This window comes from Pteronotus mesoamericanus, unplaced genomic scaffold, assembly GCF_021234165.1.
Source record: "Pteronotus mesoamericanus isolate MK-2021 breed Mesoamerican mustached bat unplaced genomic scaffold, CSHL_Meso_final contig_557, whole genome shotgun sequence".
Taxonomy (NCBI): domain Eukaryota; kingdom Metazoa; phylum Chordata; class Mammalia; order Chiroptera; family Mormoopidae; genus Pteronotus; species Pteronotus mesoamericanus.
This window is the reverse complement of record NW_026555200.1, coordinates 2206535-2231765: the sequence shown is the minus strand read 5'-3', so window position 1 is coordinate 2231765 and position 25231 is coordinate 2206535. Positions and strand designations below refer to the sequence as shown.

The 25231-nt window shown below is 50.5% G+C and overlaps 1 protein-coding gene across 1 annotated transcript in view; it reads left to right on the top strand.

Moving 5' to 3' along the window:
* The window catches only part of FHAD1 (forkhead associated phosphopeptide binding domain 1), a 107520-nt gene that overhangs the window by 38145 nt on the left and 44144 nt on the right, over window positions 1–25231 (top strand). The window contains exons 5-13 of the mRNA XM_054579635.1: window positions 388–621; window positions 4457–4580; window positions 6262–6392; window positions 8968–9057; window positions 10151–10255; window positions 13383–13490; window positions 16321–16404; window positions 17129–17281; window positions 18178–18373. Coding sequence (XP_054435610.1) covers window positions 388–621; window positions 4457–4580; window positions 6262–6392; window positions 8968–9057; window positions 10151–10255; window positions 13383–13490; window positions 16321–16404; window positions 17129–17281; window positions 18178–18373 — 1225 coding nt within the window. The remainder of the gene's footprint in view (window positions 1–387; window positions 622–4456; window positions 4581–6261; window positions 6393–8967; window positions 9058–10150; window positions 10256–13382; window positions 13491–16320; window positions 16405–17128; window positions 17282–18177; window positions 18374–25231) is intronic.

Sequence of the window (25231 nt, the reverse complement as noted above, 5' to 3'; positions counted from 1 at the left end):
TCCCCAATGTACTGGGTTGAATATTATAAATTTAAAAAATATGATAAATAAACTTTCTAGCAGCAAAAGGTCTCAACTGGCTAGTGTCCTCGGTATGAAAGTATAATTTTTAGGGGAAAGGAAAGTTTTAGTGCCTGTGAGGCATAAAGCATCCATTTACAGGAGTCTAGACACAAGGAGATCATTTTAACCAAACTCTTGTCTCCATGAGGTTTTCCAAGTGACGGAGCCTGGAACGCCTGCCTCCCCAACTCTGCCTGCCCCCCTCCCCGCCTGCCCCCACTTTCCAGAAAGAATCACATCGCATTTTTCCTGTATATGTTTAAATGAGCTCTGCCTTGCCCCCTGCCCCACACCTAGTAAGCTTCCCATCTGCCCTCCATCCAGGATGAAATAATTCTGCTGCTGGGAAAAGAAGTCAGCCGTCTCTCGGATTTTGAACTTGAATCCAAGTACAAAGATGCTGTGATCATGAACCTGCAGAACGAATTGGCCAGTCTGAGTCAGAAGCTGTTGGAGACAGCCACCTCCAGAAGCGAGCAGGTGACCTCGCAGAAGTTTCCAGGTCCGGATGAAGACATCGACGACCAACAGAGAGAGATCCAGAACCTGAAAAGCCAGGTAGGACTCTGAGACAAGTCGATCGAGGTCTTAGCATCAGGGCACGAGGTGAGAGCTCTCAGGCAGAGCCTGAGGAGAGCTCAGGGGAGCCCTCCAGACAGCTAGGAAGGGCGTGGTCAGCACAGCATGGCAGGAAGGGCGCAAATCCCCGCGGTCAGAGACTTGGCAGGCTTCTGGCCTAGTGAGAACAAATATGAACCCTGATGAAGCATTTACCCTGCACAAGAACTGGTACAAGTGCTTTAGATGCATTAGCTTGTTCGAACTTCCTGATCCTCCAACACATGCATTCTGCAGATGGGAAGACCGAGGCAGGCTCGGTGACACCCAGGAACTTGTTGCAGCTCGCACAGCTAGCTAGCGATGGCAGCACGACCTGAGCTCCTTGTTGGCCCTGTGTTCTCTTGCCCCACTATAATAGTTCCACCCAGCTCTGTCGCTTTGGGGACCACCTCTCACACCCACCCCCAGCCAGAAAGAGCTGTGGGAAGTTCGCTAGAGAAGGAGAGACAGGGCCCCCAGTATCCCAAACATAGAGGCCTTTACCGCACCCCGAAGGCAGCTGCTGGCTCACTCGTGGGGAATTTCATCAAACAAAACTTCTCCACCCAGAATTTCTGCATGGAAGACCAGTCATGGTCTTCCTCTTGAAAATTAGATCCAATTTTTTTTTTTAAGAACTACTTTAAAATTGACCATAGCTTGTGTACATAAATTATAGCTCAGTGAAGTTGATGAGAAAAAGACATCGGCCACTAATGCATGTTGGCCTCAGTGCGTGGTGCTGTGTAAAGCCTTGGTCAGGCCTGGGGCCTCTACTCCCTGGTTCCGGTACTGCATTTCCCTTCTGTAACCAACTCAAGCTGCACAGTCTCCGTCCTAGACACGATGCCCTAGAAAAGGACATAGGTTGTGTACAGTGGACCTTGGAGATTCTCCCGGAGACTGTACACTCCATGAGGCCAAAGCTAGACCTGGTTACCTTCCATGGTCCTTCCGCCTGATAGCACCACACCTGTTCATTCATTCATCCGTCCATTCATTTGCTCATCCATGTGTCCACTCATTCAGATAGATATTGGTGGGGTGCCTACCTTTTGTCGTCCTTCTTCCAGGCTCGGGGAATTCAGCAGAAAACAAGGCAGGCGTGATCCTTGCCTTCCCCCAATTACATTCTGATGAGGGAGACAATAACCAAGTAAACAAATACATATCCTAACATTTAAATGAACAAATGATTCTCCTTCGGACCCGTTTTGGAAAAAACAATGAAAGTAGCTTGCCCTATAGGAACTACTACTACAGACAGCCGCCTTGACGTGTAGCTGACTCATTGGGGAGCATTGTTCTTTTCTGAGCCCCATTTGGCCAGTGGATGGAGAAATATCCCTTTTAGTTATTCTCCCATTCCACAGCTTTCCTGAACAAGAGGGACACATCTTGTCCAGGTACATGGGCGAGGATAAATACTCCCCACATACCTTTTTTTAGTTGACATGTATCTGACATATAACATTGTGTGATTCCCACAAGTCTCTGACTGTCAGCCCGCCACGTTTGCGTATTGTTTGAAGTGGCTGGTAATATCTGGGAAGGGGTTTTTTATGGAGAAATTATCTAGAAATAATTATACTGACTCACCATACTGTGGCCTTGCCCCATTCCGTGGTCTTCGCTTGTAACTGAAGGAGACTATTTTATAACAAGGCATATCTGAACAAGAGGCTGCACTGGGTTGGAACTCAAATCGAGTTTGATCCACTCATATTTTAGTTTCTTAAATATTTTATTGCCTGCAGAACATTCAGCCAGAAGCTTGGATACCACATGGCAGATTGATTTATTGGTCTGATTATTTTATATGTTCTCCCTGTGCCCCTGGTAGTATGTGCATAATGGTTTGCCCTCAAGGATCCTCACTCCGCCACGGTATCACTGGAAAACGCCTACCTCCAGAGGCACTTGTACGCCTCTGCTGATGAGCAGCCCAATTACTATCTTGAAGCCATTGCTCTGTCTCTTGCTGTTAGCTTTCTCGTGATTCAGTGCCTACTTTATTACACAGCAGAACAGACATTAAACTTCTTGGTATTTATGCCAGTCATAGACAATATGGATGTTTATTTTGGTAGTGAAAGAAATGAAGGGGTTTGAAGACTATAAGAGTTTTCCCACAATCTGAAATCCTAAAACTTATACTTCAGTTGAAATATTTTATATCTGTTAGAAGCACTGGAGTCTTTTTTTTTGGAGGGGGGGAATTCCCATCCCTTCTGGAAGTTTCTGTTGTGCCTCTGATATCAGACAAATAAAAGCATTAAGCTGAGGAGAGCTGGAAAAACAATTTTTTAATTATTCCAAGTACTTTTTATGGAAAAGTTGCATTTACTCCACAGAGAACAGTAAGAGGTAAAAGAAATTTTTCACTCAGAGTTTCCAAAACACAAACGTGCAAAAGCATAGCCTTGGGGAAGGTGAGGGACAGTGTCCTTTGTTCCCTCACCTTCTAACAAAACTCCCCCCCATGTCTCAGATGCCCCAGGGAAAAAGTAAATGTAACTGCCCCAAATGTCATAGAATATGAATCATAATGGGGCAGGAAATGGGTCAGAAAATGAAATGAAACCTTGATGAATCCGTTAATTCTACCTGCGTGAGAATGACAAAATTTTGAGGGACAGAAACCAAGAACAAAGATCATGAGCGCCACCTGGTGGCAAGGCCCTTACCCATAGTCTGTGCCTGCCTGACCCCCATCCTCTTTCATGCTATGCCCACAACACGATGTGACCATTACCAGGATTCCTGTATTTCCTCTTAACAACAGTCACACTGGGGTTCAAGTGCACCGAGACAAGGCTTACAATGCGCACAAGAGTATTACCAATCCACCCTCCCCCGAGACAGAAGCAAAAACATGCTCTGGGGAGTCAGGTGAAATGGTAGTCACAGCTCACACCCGCAGATGGCGTGCCGGGCATGATCGGGGCACTTGCACACATACTAACTTATTAGAATCGTTTTCACAGTCCTATCAGATTAGGGCTACCATCGCCCCATTCGCAGAATGAAAATTGAGACTAAGTTTGCTGTCCTCCCCACGTTCACACGGCCTGGAAGTGGCAGAGGCAGAATTTGAAGGTCCCAGCCCATGCTCTGCTTGGCAGCCTCCAGCCTTTACAAGTGGTTCCAGGAGCCATGGGGCAGGATGGGGGCACTGGAACCAGGAACGAGGTTTGAATCCTAACTCCACCTCGGCCTCGCCCTGCGACCCTGAGCAAGCGGCCTCACCGCTCTTAGTCCCAATTTGCTCGCTTGCAAAATAGGAACAGTGACGGCACCTTTAGCATTCAGTGATGTTGTGATGCACTGTCGAGGAAGTAGCATTTGTGAATGGGCTCTGTAAGTTCTGGAGTGTTCTATGAGACATAAGTGATTGTTATTGGCATTGGAGGGAATTAATTTTATGACCTGCTCCCCTCTCTCGAACGTTTCTCTGCATCCAGTGGTGCTGGATGATCTGGAACTAAGTAAGGGCTGGTCTATATATAGCTGAGAGTTCAAAGGTCATAGGAAGTTCAGAGGTCATAAGGGATCGGGTATTCACTGTGCCTGAGCTCCTGTGTAGGCACAAAGCTGCGCGTTTTGATTACACATGAAATTGTGGTCACTGAAGGACCAGGCCCTCTCCTGTCCCCTGCACTAGTTAAAACTTAGAAGCTTGGTTTCCGCAACCCCCCAACCCAAGATCAATCCGACTTGCTGTCCAACCTTGGAGGTGTGTCCTGCAGACCTGGGCTGACCCCCTGTGACTGTGTGTCGCCTCCACCCACAGGTCAGTGCCCTACAGAAAGGCTACAGCCAGGTGCTGTGCCAGACCCTGTCCGAGAGGAACTTGGAAATCACATCCCTGAAGAACGAGGGTGAGAACTTACGGAGGGACAACGCCATCACCGCAGGTGAGCTCTCCCTGGAGTCCGGCTGAGAGTCGCAGCCACCGGCCGCCTCTTTCCAGGGCCACGGCGCCCTTCCCCCGGGGCTGGAGTGTGGCCTTAGAGATCCGCTCAGCAGCCACTGGGGAGCCAGTGTCAGTGAACTAGAGTTTGCCCCTCTGGGAGGTTTCTTGCCCTCCAGTTCCCAGGGCAGGCTCTGCTAAACATGTGAGCGAATGTTACCTCTGAGCCAGAGGTCTGCAGAGCGCTCGCCTCACCAGGAGACACAGGACGCCCTGTGGCTCGGGCAGCTCCAGACGCCAGCTTGCTGTAAACACAACTAGAATGCGGACCACGTGGGGTCAGCGCTTTAAGGCATCCGCTGTCTGACCCATGTCACCGTAGGGCACTTGGGCCCAAGGGAAAACATTTTTCTAACTGACCTGCGGAGGTTGTCCCACTGCAGGGAACGGGGTAGGGGAGGGGAGGCTAATGGACTTCATTCCTTCATGTTTAGTTAGCACCTACTAGGCATAGGGCCTATTCTAGGTCCGGGGAGAGAACCCCAAGCAAGACACATCTCTGAACTCACAAGGCTCGCATTTGGGAGTGGGTGTCGGAAAAGAGTAAGAAAATAGATGAATAAACAAGCCCCTTTCAGACGAAACTGGGCAACGTGGTGGCACAGTGCTTCAGGGGGTGAAGCAAAGGGAGACTAGCTTTGTGGGTGGGCAAGGACAGGTCTCTAAGGAAGAGAAAGGGAAGAGCAGAGAGATAGCAAGCGCACAGGCCCTGAGGCTAGAGCAGCTGGCTGTGTTGGAGGGGCCAAGGCCAGAGGGCTGGCGTGTGGGACAAGGGACTGCGGGGCCAGACGGGTTGGGGTGAGGGAAGCAGGGCCTGGCTCTCAGGGAGGAGCCTGGGTCTAGTTCTAAGGGTGATGTGAAGCGACGGGGAGTTTTAGAGCAGAAGAAGACACCTCTAGAGACTGAAGAGGATGGGGTCATCAGGAGAGAGGGAGGGGTGGAAGAGACACAGGTGATGGGGAGCAGGCAATGAGTCTGGGTTGGGCGTCTTGTCCTTAAAGTGCCCAGCACACGGCAGAAAGTGTGTGCTCGGCTCCAGGAGCTCAGCACAGCCTTGGGCCGTGTGTGAATCACGTCTCTGTGTGAATCTGTGCGCTGTGCTGTGCCCGGGGCCAGCCTGACCGTTGGCTATTCCTCAGCCTCATTATTTACACACACCCTCTTCCTCTACCCCAGCCCACCTGTCCAGTCAGGCCCCTGCGTATGCGCCTCTCTAACTTGGACAATCCTGAGATATTTGCTGAGCCCCCCTGCGGGCCAGGTCCTGTTCTGGGCACCAGAAATATAAGGATGGACTCGCTGGGCCCTTGCCTTCCTCCCCGACATCCGCTCCTCCAATTCTCATCCACGCTGCAAGCCCGTCTCGGATACCACTTAGTTCGGTCCCCGCCCCCACCAGCATTGGCATTCTCGGGGTCACTCCCTGAGCCCCAGGCCCCAGCCCAGACCTCCTGCACATCAGCAAGATCCCAGGCGCTCCATAGGCATGTCCAAGTTCATAAGCCGAGCACGGGGCCGGGTTATGCTGCAGTAACAAACAGCCCCCGCCCCTGCTCTCAGTGGTGATAACAGTGATCCTATTGCCTCTTTGACCTTGATGAGTCTTTTTTTTTTTTTTTAAACAGGGATGGTGTCCTCTTTGCAAAAAGACATGTTAGCAAAGGATGAGCAAGTTCAACAACTCCAAAAGGAGGTGAACCAGCTAAAAAATGAGAACAAAGAAAAGGACCACCAGCTGGAAACCCTCAGCTCCAGAGTGAGTGTCAGCTGTCGGGTGTCACCCTCCGCACATCGCATCGTAGCTGTCAGGCAAAGGGAACCGCTTCTTCTCACTGGCCGTGGGCCCAAAGGTTCCTGCCTTCCCTGACCTCGGTGAGATGAGGCGGTGCCCAAGGGCACAGGCAGGATAGCTGCTGGGTGGGCGTCCTGGAAAGACTAAACGCTGGCAGCCACGTTCTTTGCAGCTTTTCAAAAAAGAGCGTGTATGTGGCTCAGAACGAGCAAGAGGTATTTTCAAATCCAGCAAACCCTTCCTAACACCTATTGTAAGTTAGTTTGTTTGATCCCACAGCACGTACGCGATTAGCATATGCCTTGCAATATGCAGCCAGGGCTGCATATTAAAATGGAGGAGGGTTCTCTGGGGGCAGGGGGACCGCTGGCTTCCTCACGGTCCCAGTCGCCACCAGTTCCCGCAGCAGAAAGTTGGAGGGTTTGGACGCAGACGTGCGACTCTCGCTTCTGCCCTGAGACTTCGGTGCGTATGAGGATGAGCCTGGTGGGCAAGTTAAGAGCTTTTTAAATGTAACTGACTCTCTACACACTTTTCCTTCAGTCCTGACTTTAGAATCCTCCTCCAATAGCATAAGATTTCTTGGTATTTGTATGATTTGTCTGTTTCGGTGAGTCCCGGTAAAACCCAATACCTTTCATCTCAGGGCGGCAACTGGGATCCACCGCAGTTGCCTGATCAGCTGCGTGGGTGCCGGGGTGGGAACCGCGGTGAAGTTCCAAAAGAAAGAAGTGGCGTCTGGTGCTCAGGATGGGACCCTGTTTGGAGCTGGTGAAAGGCACAGCCTGATCAGGCTTTGGGGTCAGACAGACAGGGGCCAACTCCAGGGCTTGCTTCTGTGGTAACCTCCCTGGCCTCCACTTCTCCGTCTGTGAAATGGGGATAACAAAATCCCCTCCTCAGAAGTGAGCTGGTTTTGTGTTCTTTTGCCCTTGCTTCTGGTCGGTCGCCTCGCCAAACTCTCTGCCATTGTTCCTCCGGAGCACGTTGACGTCCTAGGTTCCTGTGATCAGTTTTGTGTTGTGGTAGACGTACGTGTGTGTGTGTGTGTGTGTGTGTGTGTGAGAGAGAGAGAGAGAGAGAGAGAGAGAGAGAGAGAGAGAGATTCAGCCGATGCTGAGAGGGAGAAATATGGAAAAACAGTGCCTGTGAGGCTCCTCTACTTCCTGGAGTGCGTTTGGATTATTTTTCTCCCGTTTCCCCTTCCTCCTTGACCTTGGCACGAGGTCTGCCTTCTTCTCTAGCCGGCAGCACGCAGGCCCCTCCCCACTAGAAGTATTGTTTCCATGAGCATTTGGGAGCCTCTCTTTTTCAAAGTAATGTGTGTCGTGGTGTGAATTTTAGAAAAATAAGTAGATGGCATTAAAAAACAAAATTAAAAAGAGGAGAGAGGAAATGCTACCCTAAGAAATCAAGGTTAATTTTTTTAACATTTAAGGAAACTTTGTCACATATACGCTGTTTTTTGTTCTTTGTTTTGTAAATATTTTTTTTATTTATTTTTAGAGAGAGGGGAAGGGAGGGAGAAAGAGAAGGAGAGAAACATCATGTGAGAGAGATACACAGATAGGTTGCCTCTTGCACTCCCCCAACTGGGGACCTGGCCGGCAACCCAGGCATGTGCCCTGACTGGGAATCGAACCAGCAACCTTTTGGTTCACAGGCTGGCACTCAGTCCACTGAGCCACACCAGCCAGGGCTCAATGTTAATATTTCAATATATTTTTTTCGAGTTGTTTTTATATATTACCTATAAATAAATAAATTATGTATTTCTATCTCACAGTGAATTTATACTGTGCACATTTTAAAATCTTAAATGCTTACTGTTTTCCCATGTAATTGAATAAAAACTTTTATCATGGGTCTTAAAAGCTGCATAATATTTTCCTGGGTGTCCTTAATACAATAAAGCAGTCTCCTTTTTTTGGACACTTGTTGTTTGTTTTTGGTTTTTTTTTAATGTTGCTAACAATGCTGAGAAGCACATCATTGAATCTACAGATTCGCTGGTGTCTCTCTGTCCTTGGCATACATTTCTAACATGGGAAATTCTGGGTCAAAAAGAAGGCACCTCTTTATGCTTTCTTGCCTGTCACTGAATTGTGCTCTAGAAAGCTGTTCCACTTACCCTTCCACACCAGGGCAGTTGTGTCTCTGATGTGAAACTGCAGAAAGCACAGAGAGCCAGCCGCGTTCACTAGTGAGCCTGCACCACCCAAACGCTCCTGAAAGCTGTGCTCCGCGGGCGAAAATCATCCCCTTCCTCCTCCCTAAGCACCCAGACTCGGCAAAGCTGGGTTCTCCCTGGGGTGTAGCTTGCTGGCTTTTGAAAGAGAATTTCGACGCCTTCTTCCTCAGAACTCATGAGCAGGGAGCACAAGGATCCCACGCACCCATCAGACACGACTGGTCTTGCCTCTCGGAATTTGGCGGTGTGACTGGATTAAACAGCAGGAAAGGCTCCGAGAGGCGAACCTAGGGACTTGGAGCCCCCAAACAACCCCACGTGGCCTTGTGGTCTCTCTTTTCTCCACAGTGCTCGGTGCTCAACGAGGAGCTGAAAAGGGAAGAGGCTCAGAAGGAGCACCGGGAAGCCCAAGAGAAGGAGTTAAAACTCTGTAAATGCGTGAGTAGAACTTTCTCATGGCTGAGTGTCCACAAAAAGGCTAGACTTTGACCTTCAGGTTTTGCTGAGGGTCTTTGGCCTATTAGATCACTCAAAGTCTGGGGCTTTATGGTGGTTTGTTAGGATGGTCTCATAATGCTTTGGTTTGCTGCCTCTGGGAGGGCATGGGTGGAAAGACCATGGAAAACACCCCTTCCTGGGATTCCCTGGGCATTGGCTCCAGCCCCCCCGCCCCCGCCGCCCGAACTGGGCTTCCCTTGGAGCTGGGCTGGGGTTGGGATGGGGACAGGGACGGGCGGTGGCCAGGTGGCCACCACATGCTGCCAAAGATTCACTGTGGTCCCTGCCCCCGGACCGGTGATGTTAGGTTCCGCTGTCACACTTTTACCATAGCCGTGGGCGCTACTATGAACACAGAGTCTTCCTTAAGTAACTTTATTTAAATACATCAACATTATACCAATGCGTAAACACAAGAAGATGTCATTTACCTTATTTACCTTATACAGAAGGTGACTATAAAAAACACAAGGAGGATATGACCATTAAAATGAAAATGTTCATTTCCTGGGCCAAGGGAATCCTCGTCCACATCAGCAGGCGCACGGCTTCCGTCCGCTGGGAAGCACAGCGCCTTCGGCGGGTAACACGGACAGGGGCCGTCCCCCAAGTCAGGACCGTGCCTGTGCTCTGCCCCCAGGGGGAAGAAGAAGGTTTGCATTGTTTCATTAATGCAAACTGTGCCTGTTGTGACTTCCAAACAGCACTTATTTAAACTGATCTCAAAACTATTCCCTAAGAGATCCTAATGAGTTGACAGGTATCTTGTACTGTTTAATCCAATGTACATGCTGATTTTCAAAAGAAACTAATCGTTTTCCTTTGTCCAGCACCTTCCATATATCAACTGAAAGAAGTCTACTTTGCTCTACAGATGTAGAATTTTCCCCCAAGGGACGGAATTTAGCTCACACCAGACTGTTTCCGCCTTAATGAACCAGATGAAATGAGTTATGGAGGTTCAGTCCTTTCTGCCCGGAAAGCACGTCCTGCTTGCTGTTGGGGAAGCTGACTTTTGTTGACTCTCTTTCAGCAAATCCAAGACATGGAGAAAGAAATGAAGAAGCTCAGGGAGGAGCTGAAGAAGAGCAGTGCTGAGCAGAACATGATCTCTAAGACACTTCGAGAAAAGAGCAAGGTACGGCCAGGGCAGTGTTGGCCCAGTGACCCCTCAGGCCAGGCGCTCCTCACCCATCATCTCTGTTAACCTTTATAATGAGCCCAAATGGTCAATACTGGTATTAACCCCACTTTACAGTTGGGAAGACGGGGGCTCACGGGGGTGAAGGAAGTTACCCAGATTTACTCACATAAAGTACTTGTGGCAGAATTTGAATCCTGACTCCAAAGCTCCTGTGTATAGCCACTAGCCCAGACTGCTTTCTAATCTTTTTTCTTTTTTTTTTTTAAGATTTTATTTCTTTATTTTTATAGAGAGGGGAACGGAGGGAGAAAGAGAGGTAGTGAAACATCAGTGTGTGGTTGCCTCTTGCATGCCCCCTACTGGAGACCTGGCCTGCAACCCAGGCATGTGCCCTCACTGGGAATCGAACAGGTGACCTTTTGGTTCACAGGCCAGCGCAGCACTCAATCCACTGAGCCACACCAGCCAGGGCTGCTTTCTAATCTTAATTGTAAAGTTACCAAAAAATAACTGATCCATTAAATCAAGTTTGCCAATGAAGTCATTCAAACTTAAATGTTCTTACTGAATTTTCTGTCTGTGTGTTCTATGTTTGAGAGAGGTATGCCTTTAAAAATCCCAACATGCTAGTGGATTTGTGTATTTCTTCTTTTAGTGTTGCCAATTTTTGCTTTATATATTTTGAGGCTATATTACTGGGTGCATATAACTTTAGAATTTTAATATTTCCCACTAAGGGGGAAAAAAACCTTTGATACCTTCTTAATTTTTCTGTCAATCTTTAAGAGTTTTTTTCCTCTTCTAAATAGTCTGTCATTTTTTATAAAATCCAGTCTGAGAAACTTTGTCTTTTAGCCCATTTATTTAAAACACAATCGCTAATATATTGAGGTTCAACTTTACCTTCTTGCTCAATGCCAGTTGAACTACATTTCTGTGCTATATTTCTTTTTTTCTCCTTCCTTGTGTTCCTTTGAATTGATGATTTTCTATCATTCCATGTTTTTCTCTATTAGCTTGGAAATGTTTCACTCTTTAACTACCCCTTTAGGAATAGTAAGACAATAGTTTTCATCCTTGATTTACCAAAATCCAGTATTTTAGTGGTCATCCTAAAGACTGTAATATGCATTCCTCACTTACCAATATCCAGCACTAGTTGATTATTCTGCCCTTGTCCTTGACAACGTGACGACTTTGGAACACTTCAGCCTCACTTACCTCCCCCTCCAAATGTGTCATTTTCCTCCTGTCTGAAGGAGGAACACCCTTGAGAGTTTTCCTTCAGTGCGATTCTGCTGGGGACAAGTTCTCTCAGCTGCGTGTCTGTGTCTGAAAATGGATGTTTAATCTCCGTTCTTAGCGCACTTGTTGTCTGAGACCTGAATTCCACGTTGGCAATTATTTTCCTTCAGCGCCTCACAGGTGGCATTGGGCACATGTCTCTAGTGTCTTTTCCTGTCGTTTCTGTTTTGAAGTCCTTGTCAAGCCTAACTAATATACCTTTGCATAATCTCTGGGGTTTTTTTTCTTGGGCTGCTTTCAAGATTTTCTCTTCCCTTGATTTCGAGCAGTTTTATTATGATTTTTCTATGTATGGATTTGTTTTTACTTACTGTGTTGGAGTTCACAGGGCTCCCTGGGCCTTTGGCTTGGTGCTCTGCCTCCGCTCTGCCCTCGGGCCGTAAAAGGCAAAGGCTCCGAGGAGCTGCTCCCGAAGGCCTACCCAGGGGACTTACAGGGTTACATGTGTGATCAATGGGAATGGTGAAAATGATGGCTATAATTTCTCGTGTATTTTGCCAAACATTTCATCTCTTTTCCTCCTCACAAGAGCTCTACCTAGAAACTGTCCTTTTCACTTTTCAGATGAGGGAATCAAGGCTTAGTAGCCCAAAGCCAGAATATTTCTGTCCCTGTTGTATCAGAACAGTACCATGAAGAATGTTCTGGAAGGAAATGAAAACAGAGGCGAGGAGGCCAGTTGCCACAGGCCGAAGGTTCTCAGTGCCTGGCCAGGGTCTTGCGCAGGGCGGGAGTGGAGAAGCAGGCTGGCGTGAGGGGGTCGGAGCGGTGGGCTCGGAGACCTCCGGCCGCGAGAGCCGGAGAAGGGGGCCGCTGGGGGTGGGGGCCGGGGGCTGTTCTTTACAGAGGGGGGTGTAGATAAGGGCAGAGTTTAGGGTTGGATTTCGCTTTTGAAGAGTGTAGAGAAGTCTGCAGAAAGAGGAGTCAGAGTGCATTTAGATCTGGGAGGCTTGTTTATGGCAGAAACTCGGCCCAGAGAGGTCAGATGGCTTTTCCAAGACAACAGGCCCATTGGAGGCTTCCATGCTGCCCGGAAGTGAGCTGTGAAGGGTTTGTCTGGGTCTTTTATTACATCTGTGTAACCTTCCCCCCTGCAGCTCCCTAATTAATAGCTTGTGAAGTTATTTTAATATAAAATCCTTTCATTTATGTAGGAGAGTTTGCCCCATTTCCTGATAATGCCAGAGCCCTGGGCTCAGACATGGTGCCAAAATGTCTCTTGTTGAGAAATGAATCGAGCAGCTGCAGGGTCCCATGATGGCCAGCAGAGGGCAGCAGCGAGCACCCCCAGCTCACTGTTCCCCAAACAAGGGGGAAGACATCCACACGCTTCCGGCTTTTAGCGCCTTCCCGCAGAGGCTGTGATTCATAGCTTAGCAAGCCTCCCAGAGTGGCTTAAGTACTCGAGCCCCGTAAGAAGTACTGCACTAGTCTAACCATCGTGAGTCTCTACAATATCTCTATGAGGCAGTGCTAGTATCATCATTCCCGCGGGACAGATGGGAACACTGAGTCACAGAACAGGGAAATAACTTTCCCGGGGTCATAGGGCTTGTTAAGGACCGAACTGGATTGGAGTCTGCGGTCGGGCAAACACAGGGGAGCCCAGGATGCAGTGCTTGGCCCTCTGCCCTGGGAGCCGGATCCCCGCGCGGCCGCCTACACCCCGTGCACGCCTGTGACCCCTGCCACTGGGGCCGCAGCTGTCCCTGCCCCTCGGGGACTCCCCCGAGGCCATTAGACCTCCTGGAGGGATTTCCCCAGAGTGCCTTACGGTCGCATTAGCAGCAAGCGCCTGCTTTCATCGCCCTTTCAGGTTGAAGAGAAGCTGCAGGAGGATTCCAGAAGGAAATTGCTTCAGTTACAAGAGATGGGGAACAGAGAGAACCTCATTAAAGTCAATTTGGAAAGGGCAGTAGGTCAGGTAGGCGACCGTGCTCCAGAGCCCCCTTCGTCAGCCCACGGTCCCCGAGGACGCTCCACGCCCAGGTGGCTGGCGGGGGCACACAAGGAGGACAAGAGCTGCGGTCGGATTCTCCCAGCTGTGTCATGGGCAGGAGCTTTGCGTGGCTCCTGCGCCCCAGCAGATGTCCCTGAAGGGCCCTTCCCTGCGGGGGAGCTGCCACTCCGGTGGTCCGCCATTGCCCGGGACCCTGACCGGGCAGCCCCTCCCCAATCCCTGCCCCAGTCACCCAGCCCTGCTGTTACTTCTGGGGGGGGGTTGCGCCTCTTGACCCCAGTGGTGTTTCTAGCACTTTCTCCCTGTCATTTTTCATCCTGACATTTACCGCTGCCTCCCCTCCTCGGGGCCCCAGCAGATGCCCCGTCAGTGTCCATAAGGAAATGCCGCTTTTCTTTCCTTTTTTTGTTTTTAAAGATTTTATGTATTTATTTTTAGAGAGAGGGGAAGGGAGGGAGAAAGAAAGGGAGAGACACATTGATGTGCAAGAGATACATCGATCAGTTGCCTCTCAACTGGGGACCTGGCCCACAACCCAGGCATGTGCCCTGACTGGGAATCGAACAGTGACCTTTCAGTCCATAGACCGACACTCAATCCACTCAGCCTCACCAGCCCGGGCAAAATACCACTTTTCTTAAGAAAGTAAAACCCCAGAATGTCAAAGCTCATGAAAGATGGGGAATCTCTGGGCAGGGAGGTGGGCAGGCCTGGCCCGGCTGCTCTGGGGCACCATGTGTCTAATGCTCTGACCCAGGACGGCCCAGGCTCTCCCCCTCCACCGCCCCCCCCCACACACACACACACACACACACACGGCACAGACTTAAGGGCCAGAATATGCAAATGAGACGTCACCAAAGGCTCAGGGAGAGCAAATGGAAGCCAGGATAGGGGCACGGACCCTCCAGAACATGGCCTGCCATGGGCAGCCTGCCTTGGGCTCCTCCTCAAGGAGCCCCTCCTGGCAACCACAGATCCAGGGTGTCCGAGAACGTTTAGCATGTACGTGTGTTTGTGCTTTTTACGTTTTCCTGGGAAGGCGGATCCAGCAGGCGACTATGTGGATTCTCAGAAGAATCTGTGAACCACAAAAAAAAGGCTAAGAACTACATTCCTCAGGGTCCATCCATCCCACCCAGCCCAGTCCCCAAAGCCCTGCCACTCGGTAGTGTCCGAGCCTGACCCAGCAGAGTGGCTGATCTTCATCACGGGCACACACGGGTTAAATAACAATGCTGATATTGGGCGGATTTTAAGGCTCCATCAACAGACGTCCACCGCCAGCAACCCAGGGTTGTTTCCCCTACAGGGAGCCAGCCCCTTGGCAAGGGCGAGCTCCTGCCTGCCGGGCTTTCCTTTGCGCACGTGGGCCGCCCCTCACCTTTCCTGCACCCCGCACTCCCTGGCACACACCTGATTTGAGGGCATCACCTGTGCCGCTTGCCCGAGAGCCAAGGTCCTGGTTATGACTTAGGATCAAGTCATCTTGGAGAGCACCCTCGGAGATACTGAGAGTCCTTCAGGTCTAGACTCGAGAGGTAGAGAGGATGAGGCCCTCTCTGTCCCCAGGCTTTCCGCCCCAGCACCTTGTCGCCACGGTCCTGATCTCTATCTAAGAGTCACCCTTCCCCAGGCAAGTGACCCCAGGGCCGAGCCCATCGTCCAAGAGAACCTGTCCCTCCACCCCTGAGCAGTCTCTCTAGGTCTCTGGGAGTACGGGGGGCCACCGCTCACAGAGCCCGCTGCGCATGACCTGTTCCTCGGACGAGCCAGCACCCCCCCTCAGCTGTGGCACCCCCCTCGGCTTCTGGCCGGCCGACCGCAGGGGTGTCCTCAGGGGCGTCACGACTTCCTGCTCGTTTTCCCAGAACCCCACCGTGTGCAGTGAACTCCGGCATCTCGGGACCACTGACTTTTAAGCTGATTCACTGGCCCTTCAGGTCCCTTCAGGACTTTGGTTTTTTAGAGTCTTTAATGACCATGTGTTGCCAGTGAACCAAAAACCCAGGCCAGGGGCGACCGTGCTAGTAAATTCCCAGATAAATTTGGGCTCCTTTGCCTCTCCCTCCTCAGGGAAACTTGAACTTGCAATTCTATAAGCCCTGATTTAATTTAACTGAGCCACTCCACCAGCCGTATGCTGAAGACACCAGCACCAAGGAGGCACTCAGAGCAGGTGGGGCTGAAGCCCAGGGCTCCGCCTCTGACAGACGTTCCCGTTCACAGGCATTCGGTAAATGTTTATGGAGTGTCTGCTCTGTGCCCGGCACTGTACCAGTCCCTGGGGACACAAAGGGGCATGCCGTGGACGGAGTCTCCAGGACACATGTGGCGTGAGGCGCGACACGGCGGAAGGGGGGGAATTCCCCTGCCTGCTGGCTCCTTTGCTGATTACACGGTCTCCTTGGGCTGACAGCCTCAATATTCCTGTCACCGTCTGGTGCCAGCTTAGCAATTACGGCGGAGCGCCCCCGGCCCCGGGCTTCCCACTGGTTAGTTGGCAGCGAGCGGCTCTTCTGAGGGCTTGAGACATGTGTGCTGGCCACATGCAGCAGCCGGGGCAGGCGGGCAGGCCGAAACAGTAATGACAGACTGCTGTTGCCTTCACTTTCGTGTGCACTGCCCCTTCCAGCGAGGCGTGGAGATTTTAATAACCCGCAACGACCATTAACGGTGCTCAGGTGCTTCTGACCGAGTTCTGCGAGCCTCCTGGTGATGGATGGCAAGGCCACCCCCGGGCTCGCCGGCTCCGGCTGCCCTGCTGACCCGTTCCCTTCGCTTTGTGCCGCAGCTGGAGCACTTCAGGAGTCAAGTCATCCAGGCCACCTATGGGCGAGCGAAGCCATTTCCGGACAAGCCCGTCACCGACCAACAGGTTGGTCCCGCTCGTGCGCTGTCTTCTTTGGGGACCTGGGGCTGCAGACACTGGGAGCATATGTCCCTGCTTTTTGCTGGTGACCCAGGTTTCTCACACTGTTGCTACACCATAAAAATTTGTTTTGATTTTATTGGATTTTTTTTTTTTTTTTTGGCTTTCAAAGTAAAAGCCAGTTAAACTCCCTTGAAATGTTTCTGTGACTATCCAGTTAAATCACTCAGGGTATTTCTGGTCGCCAGACAGGTAAGTGCAACCTTTGTTCACACGGGGAGGAAGGACCGCCTCCCCACGGACGACGTACGCTGGATCCTTCCTTCTGAAGAGGAAGGATGGCCGCGCAGATGCACTTCTGGCTGGAGTGACGGCCACGTTTGTCCTCCAATAATTCTCTCCCACCCTCCGTGTCACATGCCTTTGATGGCCGCAAGACAACCTGACCTCCTCCATGGGCCCCCAGCATTGGGCTGTGTTATGAATCACTCCTCGGAGGCAGGAAAATCTAGAACAAATGGATGGCAACAAGACAGGCCTTGGGATCTTAAAAACCATCTGCAATCCCGGGACACATGTCCTGGTGCCAGAGCTTATGGCCTCCTCCATCCAGGGCCACGCCAAAACCCACCAGGACCGCCTTCCTCAGCAGAGACAGGATGACGGTGCCCGGCTACTCCTCCCAGAGCCACCCTGTATTTTAAATCTTTTTTTTCCTCTTTATCACCAGTTACTAGAGAAGATCACCCAGGTCACCGAGGACAGCATCAGCTTCCAGCAGCGAAAACGGAGCCTGCAGGCGGAGGTGCAGCTCAGCAGTTGCAAGCAGGAGGAAATCACGGAGAACGTCGAGAAGCTGAAGGCGTCTCTAGACAGCTGCCAGGTGGCCCCTCTCTGCTTTTCACACCTGTCCCCTTTGTCTAAATTTGTGCTGCTTGTTCGGGAAACGGGCCAGCCTTCGCGGAGCAGGCTAGGCAGAAGTGCTCTCCATCTTTGCATACCTTTCTCTTGTCCGAGGAGCTTCTTTGAGCGCTGAAAGTGAAGGACCTCAAAAACTGCCCCCAGGTGAAGTTGGTGTGGCCTCAGGAGAGGTGCCTAAATCACTGCACCTACTGGCCTAGGAGGCCACGGCCTCCAGGGGCGGGAGGAGCCCTGTGTTGTTTCCAGAGAAGCCAAGGAAACACCCCTGCTCTTTACTGCGTTTTCTCCTTGGCTCAGCCACGGAAGGGCTGTCTTTGGCTGTGATGGAGACAGGACCAGGGGGCCTGGCCGAGCCCCCGCGGCCCCCGCGGCCCCCACCCTGCCTATGAGAGCAGGCAGCTGCTCCTGCTTCTCTGGAAATCAGCAGCTACTATTTGGGGAGTTTTTGCAAATGTTGGCTTGTCAGCTCTTTCAAATCAGGAAACCACACTTTCTGACCAGCCTGTGTGTTGATGTCAGCAGGAATTTCGACAAATAAAAATAGCCAAATTCGGTTCTCATTTCAGCCAATTGTCCTGGCCAATCTGGCTTTGAAATGGAACAGGCGTCCTCGGGGCCTCTGACCACCAAAAACCCAAGTTAAGGTGCAAAAAAAATAAAAGCTTCCTCCCAGCTCCCCCCCCCCCCCCCGCCATTAAAATAAAAGCAAAGAAAACCGACAGGGCCACCCCAGTGCAGCTGGCTGACATGTGGCCCTGCTAGCTTCATGGCAAAGTCAAGAACGTTGTTCTTCACGGGACACGTCAGGCGCTATTTGCGGCAACAGTGGCGTGCCCTCATGGTCTCATCTCCTTCCAGGCCTGCATGAAAATGCCTTGCTGTAGCGAGGACCTGAAGAAGGAGGTGGACCGCCTCCACTGCCTTCAGGTGAGCCCGCCGATTTCCGGGCTCCAGAAGGTGGCGCTGGACATCCTGCGCCTGCTGCAGTCTTGGCTGGAGGAAGCCGAGCGTCTCCTCCGTGACGTCGGGATCCAGCTATCCAACTCCGACAAAGGTTACTGGAACTTTTTTTCTCACATAGCTGCATGGCTCTAAAATGTCGCGTTGACTCTTATCACGGTGGGACATCTGTTCAGGAAGGCTCCTTAGGCGGGCAGCCAGGTGTGCCCTTCTCTCGACTTTCTTCATTCACCCCCTGGAGAAGTGCTTTTCCTTGGAGAAAACACATGAGACAGGATCCCTGAAGGGAAACGAGATGTGACAGAGGCCAAAGGAAAATTAAATCAAAGTCGTACTCAATCTTATCTCTCAGCAGTAACTGCTGTTGTATATATATTTTTTATAGGCTTTTTCAGCACAGTTTTCAGTTCACTACAAAATTAAGGGGAAAGTACAGAGACTTCCCATCTGCCCTCTGCCTCTACACAGGCACCAGAGTGGTACGTTTATTGCAACTGACAAACCTACAGAGGCACCTCATTATTGTCCAGGGTCCGTAGCTGACCTTAGGGTTCACACTTGGTGTTAGATGTTCCGTGGGTTTGCTCAACTTTATAATGACATGTATCTGCCATTACATATTCTACAGAGTATTTCCACTGCCCTAAAAACCCTCTTTGCTCTGCCTCTGTGTTCGCCCCTCCCCTGCCCCAGCCCCTGGCAGCCACTGATCTTTTCATTGTCTCCATAGTTTTGCCTTTTCCAGAATGTCGCAGAGTTGTAATTGTATAGTATATATGCAGCATGTTCCGATTGGCTTCTTCCACTTAGTAGTCAACATTTACATTCCCTCCGCGGCTTTTCAAGGCTTGAGAGCTCACACCTCCTTAGTGCTGAGTAATGAATACTCCGCTGTCCGGGAGCACCACGGCGTGTTCATTCTCTCACTGAAGGAGGTTCCGGTTGCCAGTTTTAGCGGTTAGGAATAGCTGCCCTGAACATCCACGCACAGGCTGCTGTGCAAAATAACCTTTCAGCTCCTTGAGGGAACTGTCAAGGAGTGTGGTTACTGGGTCATGTGGTAAGAGCATATTCAGTTTTCAAAGAAACCACCAAGCTGTCTTCCAAAGCATCTGTTTCATTTTGCATTTCCACCCACAATGAATGAGAGTTGCCATTCCTCCACACCCTCGCCGGCATTTGATATTGTCCCTACTATTATATTCCGTATGTGACTCCCAAGGCATTTTTCCCATGGAAATAGCTGTGTAATCCTAGGCAAGTCACTTACCCTATGTCTCAGTTTCCTTGCCAGCAAATGGGAATAATAAGGATCACTCATCCTTCCAACTGTAGGGTTGTTGTGAGTTTTGAAATGCAGAGATGCATATAAAGTACCTGGCGTAGAACAGGCACTAGCCCTATGTTTGTTGATTCTTTAATTTTACAAAAGATAGTGTTATACCCTTTCTCTTTCATCTTCTTCCCAGTGGTACCCCAGGAACACCCTTCTCTGTCAGTGCACACCGATCTGCGTCATCCTTGTTACTGATGGTCAGGAATCCTGTTGTGTACAATGATCATAGTGTACTTTGCCAGTCCCCTATCATGGGCGTTTAAGTTGCTTCTAGTTTTCCACACTTATAGATAGTGCTGAAATAAACATTCTTGCACAGTCTTGTACCTGTGCACCTTACCTTTAACATCCTAGACATGGAAGGGCATGGACCACTTCCACTCAGCAAAGATTGATTGCAGGCCCCCCAGACACCAGGCCCCATGCACGGCAGAGATATGATGGGTCCAGAAACCAGCAGAATCCAGATTGTGGGGTGTTTCGGTGTTGGCTGCAAAATTCCTCTCACTTCACATTTAAAATTTTGTATAATAAAATATTGAGGAGGAAAAGCAGGCACTATTCCTGCCCTTGTAGATCTTGTGGTCTTGGGGAGGCATAGGGTGGGCATTAATCGAAAAATCACTCACATAGAATTTCAATGGTGACGATTGCTACAAACAAGCAGTGCAGGACTCAGACCTGGTTGGGGGAGGGGCAGGATGCATAGGAGTTCTTTGCCAAAAAGGGGAGGGGGACAAAGCAGCACCCTGGGTAAAAGGAGCAGGGTGCGGGGTGCATGGAAGACACAAAGGGCTGAATTTAGAAATAGGCGTGGGGGCGGGGTGGAGCCTGCAAGGGAGGTCAGCAGGGGCTGTGTCACGTGGGGGCTTACAGGGCCCTGATAAGAAGCTCTGCTTTATCCTAAGAGCAGCTCACGAAACGGTTTAAGTAAAGAACCGATGGAGCAGGTTTGCTCTTGGAGAGAGTCATGTTGGCCATGAGTGGAAAATACACTGGAAGGCGGCCAGCATGGAACACCAGGCAGGAGCTGTCACAGGCGATGACAGTGGCTAGCACTAGAACAGGGGTGCGGATGGAGAAAGGGAGAAGATTCCCAAGGCATTTAAGAGGCATAGCAACAGGACTCAGCGGGGATTGGATCCCAGGGGAAGAAAAGGGACTGAGGGAAAGGGGTCGACAGACATCCAGGTTTCTGGCCGCAAAAGGACAGGCGCAGTTCCTTCACCGAAGTCCAGACCAAGGAATGCTGCATGAGGGCCGGTTTGAGGGCAAGGATGCGTGCGAGGTGCCCGTGAGACACCCAAGATGAGGTGCCAAGGATGCAGCTGTCACCCTGGATGTCTATCCTGGAAATAGACATTAGTGATGTAACCCAGAACCCAGAAGAACATGTGCCACACAGTGGGTGCCTACCATCTGTGGGATGGATGATGGATCGGTGGATGGATGGATGGGTGGATTGTCAAAGCCGTATGTGTGATAGCATCAGGAAGAAACTACTGAGAGAGAAGGGAGAGCCCAGGGCCACACCTTAAGAAGCTCTAGCACTTTGAGGACTGTTGACGCTCCTTGCCAAATTGCCCTTCATTGAGGCTGCCTGGATTTCACATTTCTACAGCAATGAATGACAACAGAGGAGTGATTTTTCAACTCGGATGATGCTACACCCTCAGTCAGGATGTCTCCAAAGTAATCTAGAAGGTGGTATAATGTTCTTCCCCCCCAAAAAAGGGAGAAAACAAAATTAACTTTTATATCAACACCTATATGTAACATAGAAGAGAAGGGGCTGGTTTTCTCCCAACACCTCAGTGGCCCTCCAGTCCCAGCTTTACTGTGGTTGCAGCCATGGCAGGGTCCTGAGGGTACGTGAAATCGGGGGACTCGTGACCACACTTCTAGCTGTTCCTAAGATTTGAACTAAAATAGAGACAGACCATGATCCAGAGTCATAGTGGGGAAAAGCTCTGTGTGGCCTGTCCCCTCCCCAATCCCAAGATATTTTAGTCATTGTAGCCCATGTCCAAATCGAGTCCTATGTTACCATAAAGAAATGCAGATTGTAAAGTTAAGCCACCGGGCCGGCAATTCCAGGAAGACTCATTTTAGGCAGCATTTCACAGACCCGCCTCCTTCACAGCGCTAGGAGGCCCGAGCAACGTTGAGCAGGCCTCTGCAGGCCCCTTCGGTACCAAGGCGCACAGCGGGCTGTAAGGACGGGATAAAGAATGGCACTCCCAAAGTACGTTCCTCCTTCCTTGACGCCCCTCCCCCAACCAACACCTCCAGGAACGATGCTCCAGGGAACACGTGTTGGGAAACACAGACTGTGCGCTGGGATTACGGCTACTTTGCTCTAAGAAGGCAGAGAGGCAGCACAGAGGGTCATGGCAAGAAGGTCAGTGAGCAGGGCCCATCCTTCACCCATCCATCAGGACCGGAAGTTGGTGGTAAAAGGCATTTATCGTTCAGTACAAGCAATAGTACGGCAACGTCCTACCAGACTGGAAAAAAAGAGAGAGAGAGATAAGCTAGGGTATTTCCATATATTCTCTGCATTAAGTGCTACTGCACCAAACTCCTAACCCAGAGCCTTCTACACAAGGCTGACGGTGGTGGTGATGATGATGATGATGATGGGGAGGACGGGGAGGAGGACGATGGTGACGGGCATGGTGGTCACGACGGTGGTCATCATTCCTTACCAAGCGCTTACATTCCAAGGATTCTTCTAAGCATTTTCCATACATTGTCTCATTTCATCCCCACAATAATTCTATGAGGCAGGTACTATATTCTCATTTTAGAAATGAAGAAACTGGCTCAAGAGATGCTTTATTAGTGTTTTGCCGTGATGGGGTGACTCCGGTACTTTCCATTACCGAGGCCAGCAGGGGTCCCCGGTCATCCCGTACCCCCCACAGGCGCTCCTAGGAGCTGCCTGTGCGTACAGTTCCTGAGACGCGCAGCAGCCGCAGACTGCCGAGCTCCTACTTGGTACGAATAGCTGAGTTGTTTTGCAAGCCTTACATACTTTTGTCCTCCCACAGCCCAATGACCTAGAGACTGTTACTGCCTTTATTTTGCAGGTAAGGAAACTGAGTTTCAATGACACTAGGAAACTTGCTCAAGGCCACACAGCTGGTGCATGATATGGTCAGGACTCCCCACTGAAGTCATTGCGATCCTGAAGCCTGTGTTTTTTCTGGGACCCCACACTCCCTCTGAGGGATCCAGAGGGGCCCCAGGTACACGCCCAGTTCTAGATGGCAGGTTCCGTCATCAGCTTGGGCAGAGACAGAGCTAAGTGTGTTCGTTCCCACCCTGAGCCACGCCCCAGGAAGCCCCGTTGGTGTCTGCGTCTGCCTCTGGGCCAGGCAGACGCTCCCGAACCTGGGCCTTGGAAACCAGCCAAGCTCTGCCTCTTGCCTGCGCGCCTTCTAGTTGTGTGAGAAAGTTGCTCAGCTTCTCTATGCCTCTGTTTACTTCTTTATAAAATGGGGCCAAATTCTCCTAAGGCTGTAGTGAGGATAAAATGACATGTGAACACACCAGTCGCAGAGCCTGGGTCGCAGAGCCTTCATGAATGTGGTCTGCCATCATCATCAGCCTCCAGTACGTGTCATTTAACGTGGCCTAAATGTGGGTGGCAGCCAGAGCCCTTCCCTGGCCACTTTCCTGGAGCCATGACAATGGGACGTGTATCCCAGCTGCCAACTGGTAAAGCAGGGACTCAATCCAGGTCTCTCTGTTCTCAAAGCCCCTGCCCTTAGTCACATACTACCTGCCTTTCAGAATATTGTCCTAGGAGATAAAACATACCTAACAAGCTAGGTTTGTAAATCCTGAAGTAAGTTCCCCAGGGGACTCCAGGTCCAGTAAACAGAGAAGCCGCTTGCGCTGTTTGGCTAGGTCAGGAGAGGCCCAGAGCTTGGAATTGCTACTAAAAGGTTTGATTGGTGAAGGATTAGCTGTGTGGTCCAGCCTGAAAGATAGGAAACATCTAAGGAAGAACCTTGAAACTGAGTTCCCCGAGCCTCCCGCCTGGTTTCTCGGCTCCTTTTGATAAAGGAAAGAGCGGACTCTACATTTTTTTCTTTTGCAAGCTCAGTTTTTGTGTCTATTTCTGTTAGACTTTGTCACAAACAGAAGGCTTCCCTACATATGTAGAAAATCGCTCTTACTCTGACATCCCAGATATGCAGTGTTTTTAAGGACAAAAAAGCAAGTCTTAATTCAATGTGCACAGTGTACTCCCATTTTTGTTTTTTAATGGTGTTAGTACGTGATCAAAAGAAAACTCTGGAGAAAAGACATAAACCTATTGAGAGTATTATCCCAGCGTCTAGGGCCTTCACTTTCACTCATTCGTTCCACAGCTATTTATTGCGGCCTTACTGTGTGCTGGCCACTGAAGATACAGCAGTGAACACTTTTTACAATGCAGGTTTCTGCAATGTTTGAATTTTTGTAATAGGCACATGAAACTTTTGTAACCCAAAATATAAGATAGAATGCTCCTTCTCCGAAGGAGAGAAATTTCATTATGATTACTGTTCAACGTTGAATCTAGAAGCATAGTCACTCATTCTCTCTTCCTCTTCAATATCCTTGACTCCCTGTCCCTAACCTTCTCTAGATCCTTCCCCTTGGGTTCCTGGGTCCCAGGTTGCATCTGAGGCCAATCCCAAACCCTTCCCAATTCAGCCACTGCAAATCCAGGCTCCTGCCAGGTTCTTACAGCCCAAGCCAACAACCCCCCAACCCCGGACATCTCGCCTCCCTGCCAACTTGGAGCCACCCAACGCACCTGTCCCCATGCACACTCCACATGAGCCAACCCAACCCTTTACTCTGGAGCCTCCAGCCTCTTTTAAAAGAGAAGGGCAGACCTAGGTCTGAATTCTGATCCTACCACTGACCAGACCTGTAATCCAACCTTGCCGAATGTCTGTTGTCTCACCTATGAAGACAAACACATTTCCTTGCTGGGTTGTTTATGATGGTGAGAAAGTATCATGTATAAACTCTTGGCTGGGTGCCTGGTACACAGCAGGTGCTTAATACTTGATAGCTATCATGATATTATTCTCACTCTTCCGTGATGGAAATTCTCAGAAGGTTGCATGGGCGGAGAGTGGGGCCTGGGCACAAGCACGTTCAGCTCCCCGCCTCTCTCCCTCCGCACCCACATTTCCTCCCCTTGCTCCATCTTCCCCACTGTGTTCTCCTTCCCTGTGTCTCCCCTCCCCGCTCCCTCCCAGAGAACAGTGCACAGGGTCCTGAACGAGGATCTCCGTCTGCAGGGCCTTCAGCCTTTCTCTCTCTACTCCTTCTCTTTACAATCAGACAGGCACTTCAGGATGGTAATTTTTCACGGGAACCCACTGCTGCTTCCGCTCGTTTTCTGCTATCTGCCTCCTCTCTCCCTGATGACCTTGAAGGAGTGTGGTACACCCTGTCTTACTGCCATCGTCCTACTTTGTCTTTGCCTCTCTGCTTTGCCCCTGCTGGGTAACCGGCACAGAGCCATCCTGCGCGGGCCGGCCCACCCTCTCTCCCGGCCTCTGTGCCCTCTGGCCTACCCGGCACCCTTGGTTCTCTGTCTCGACA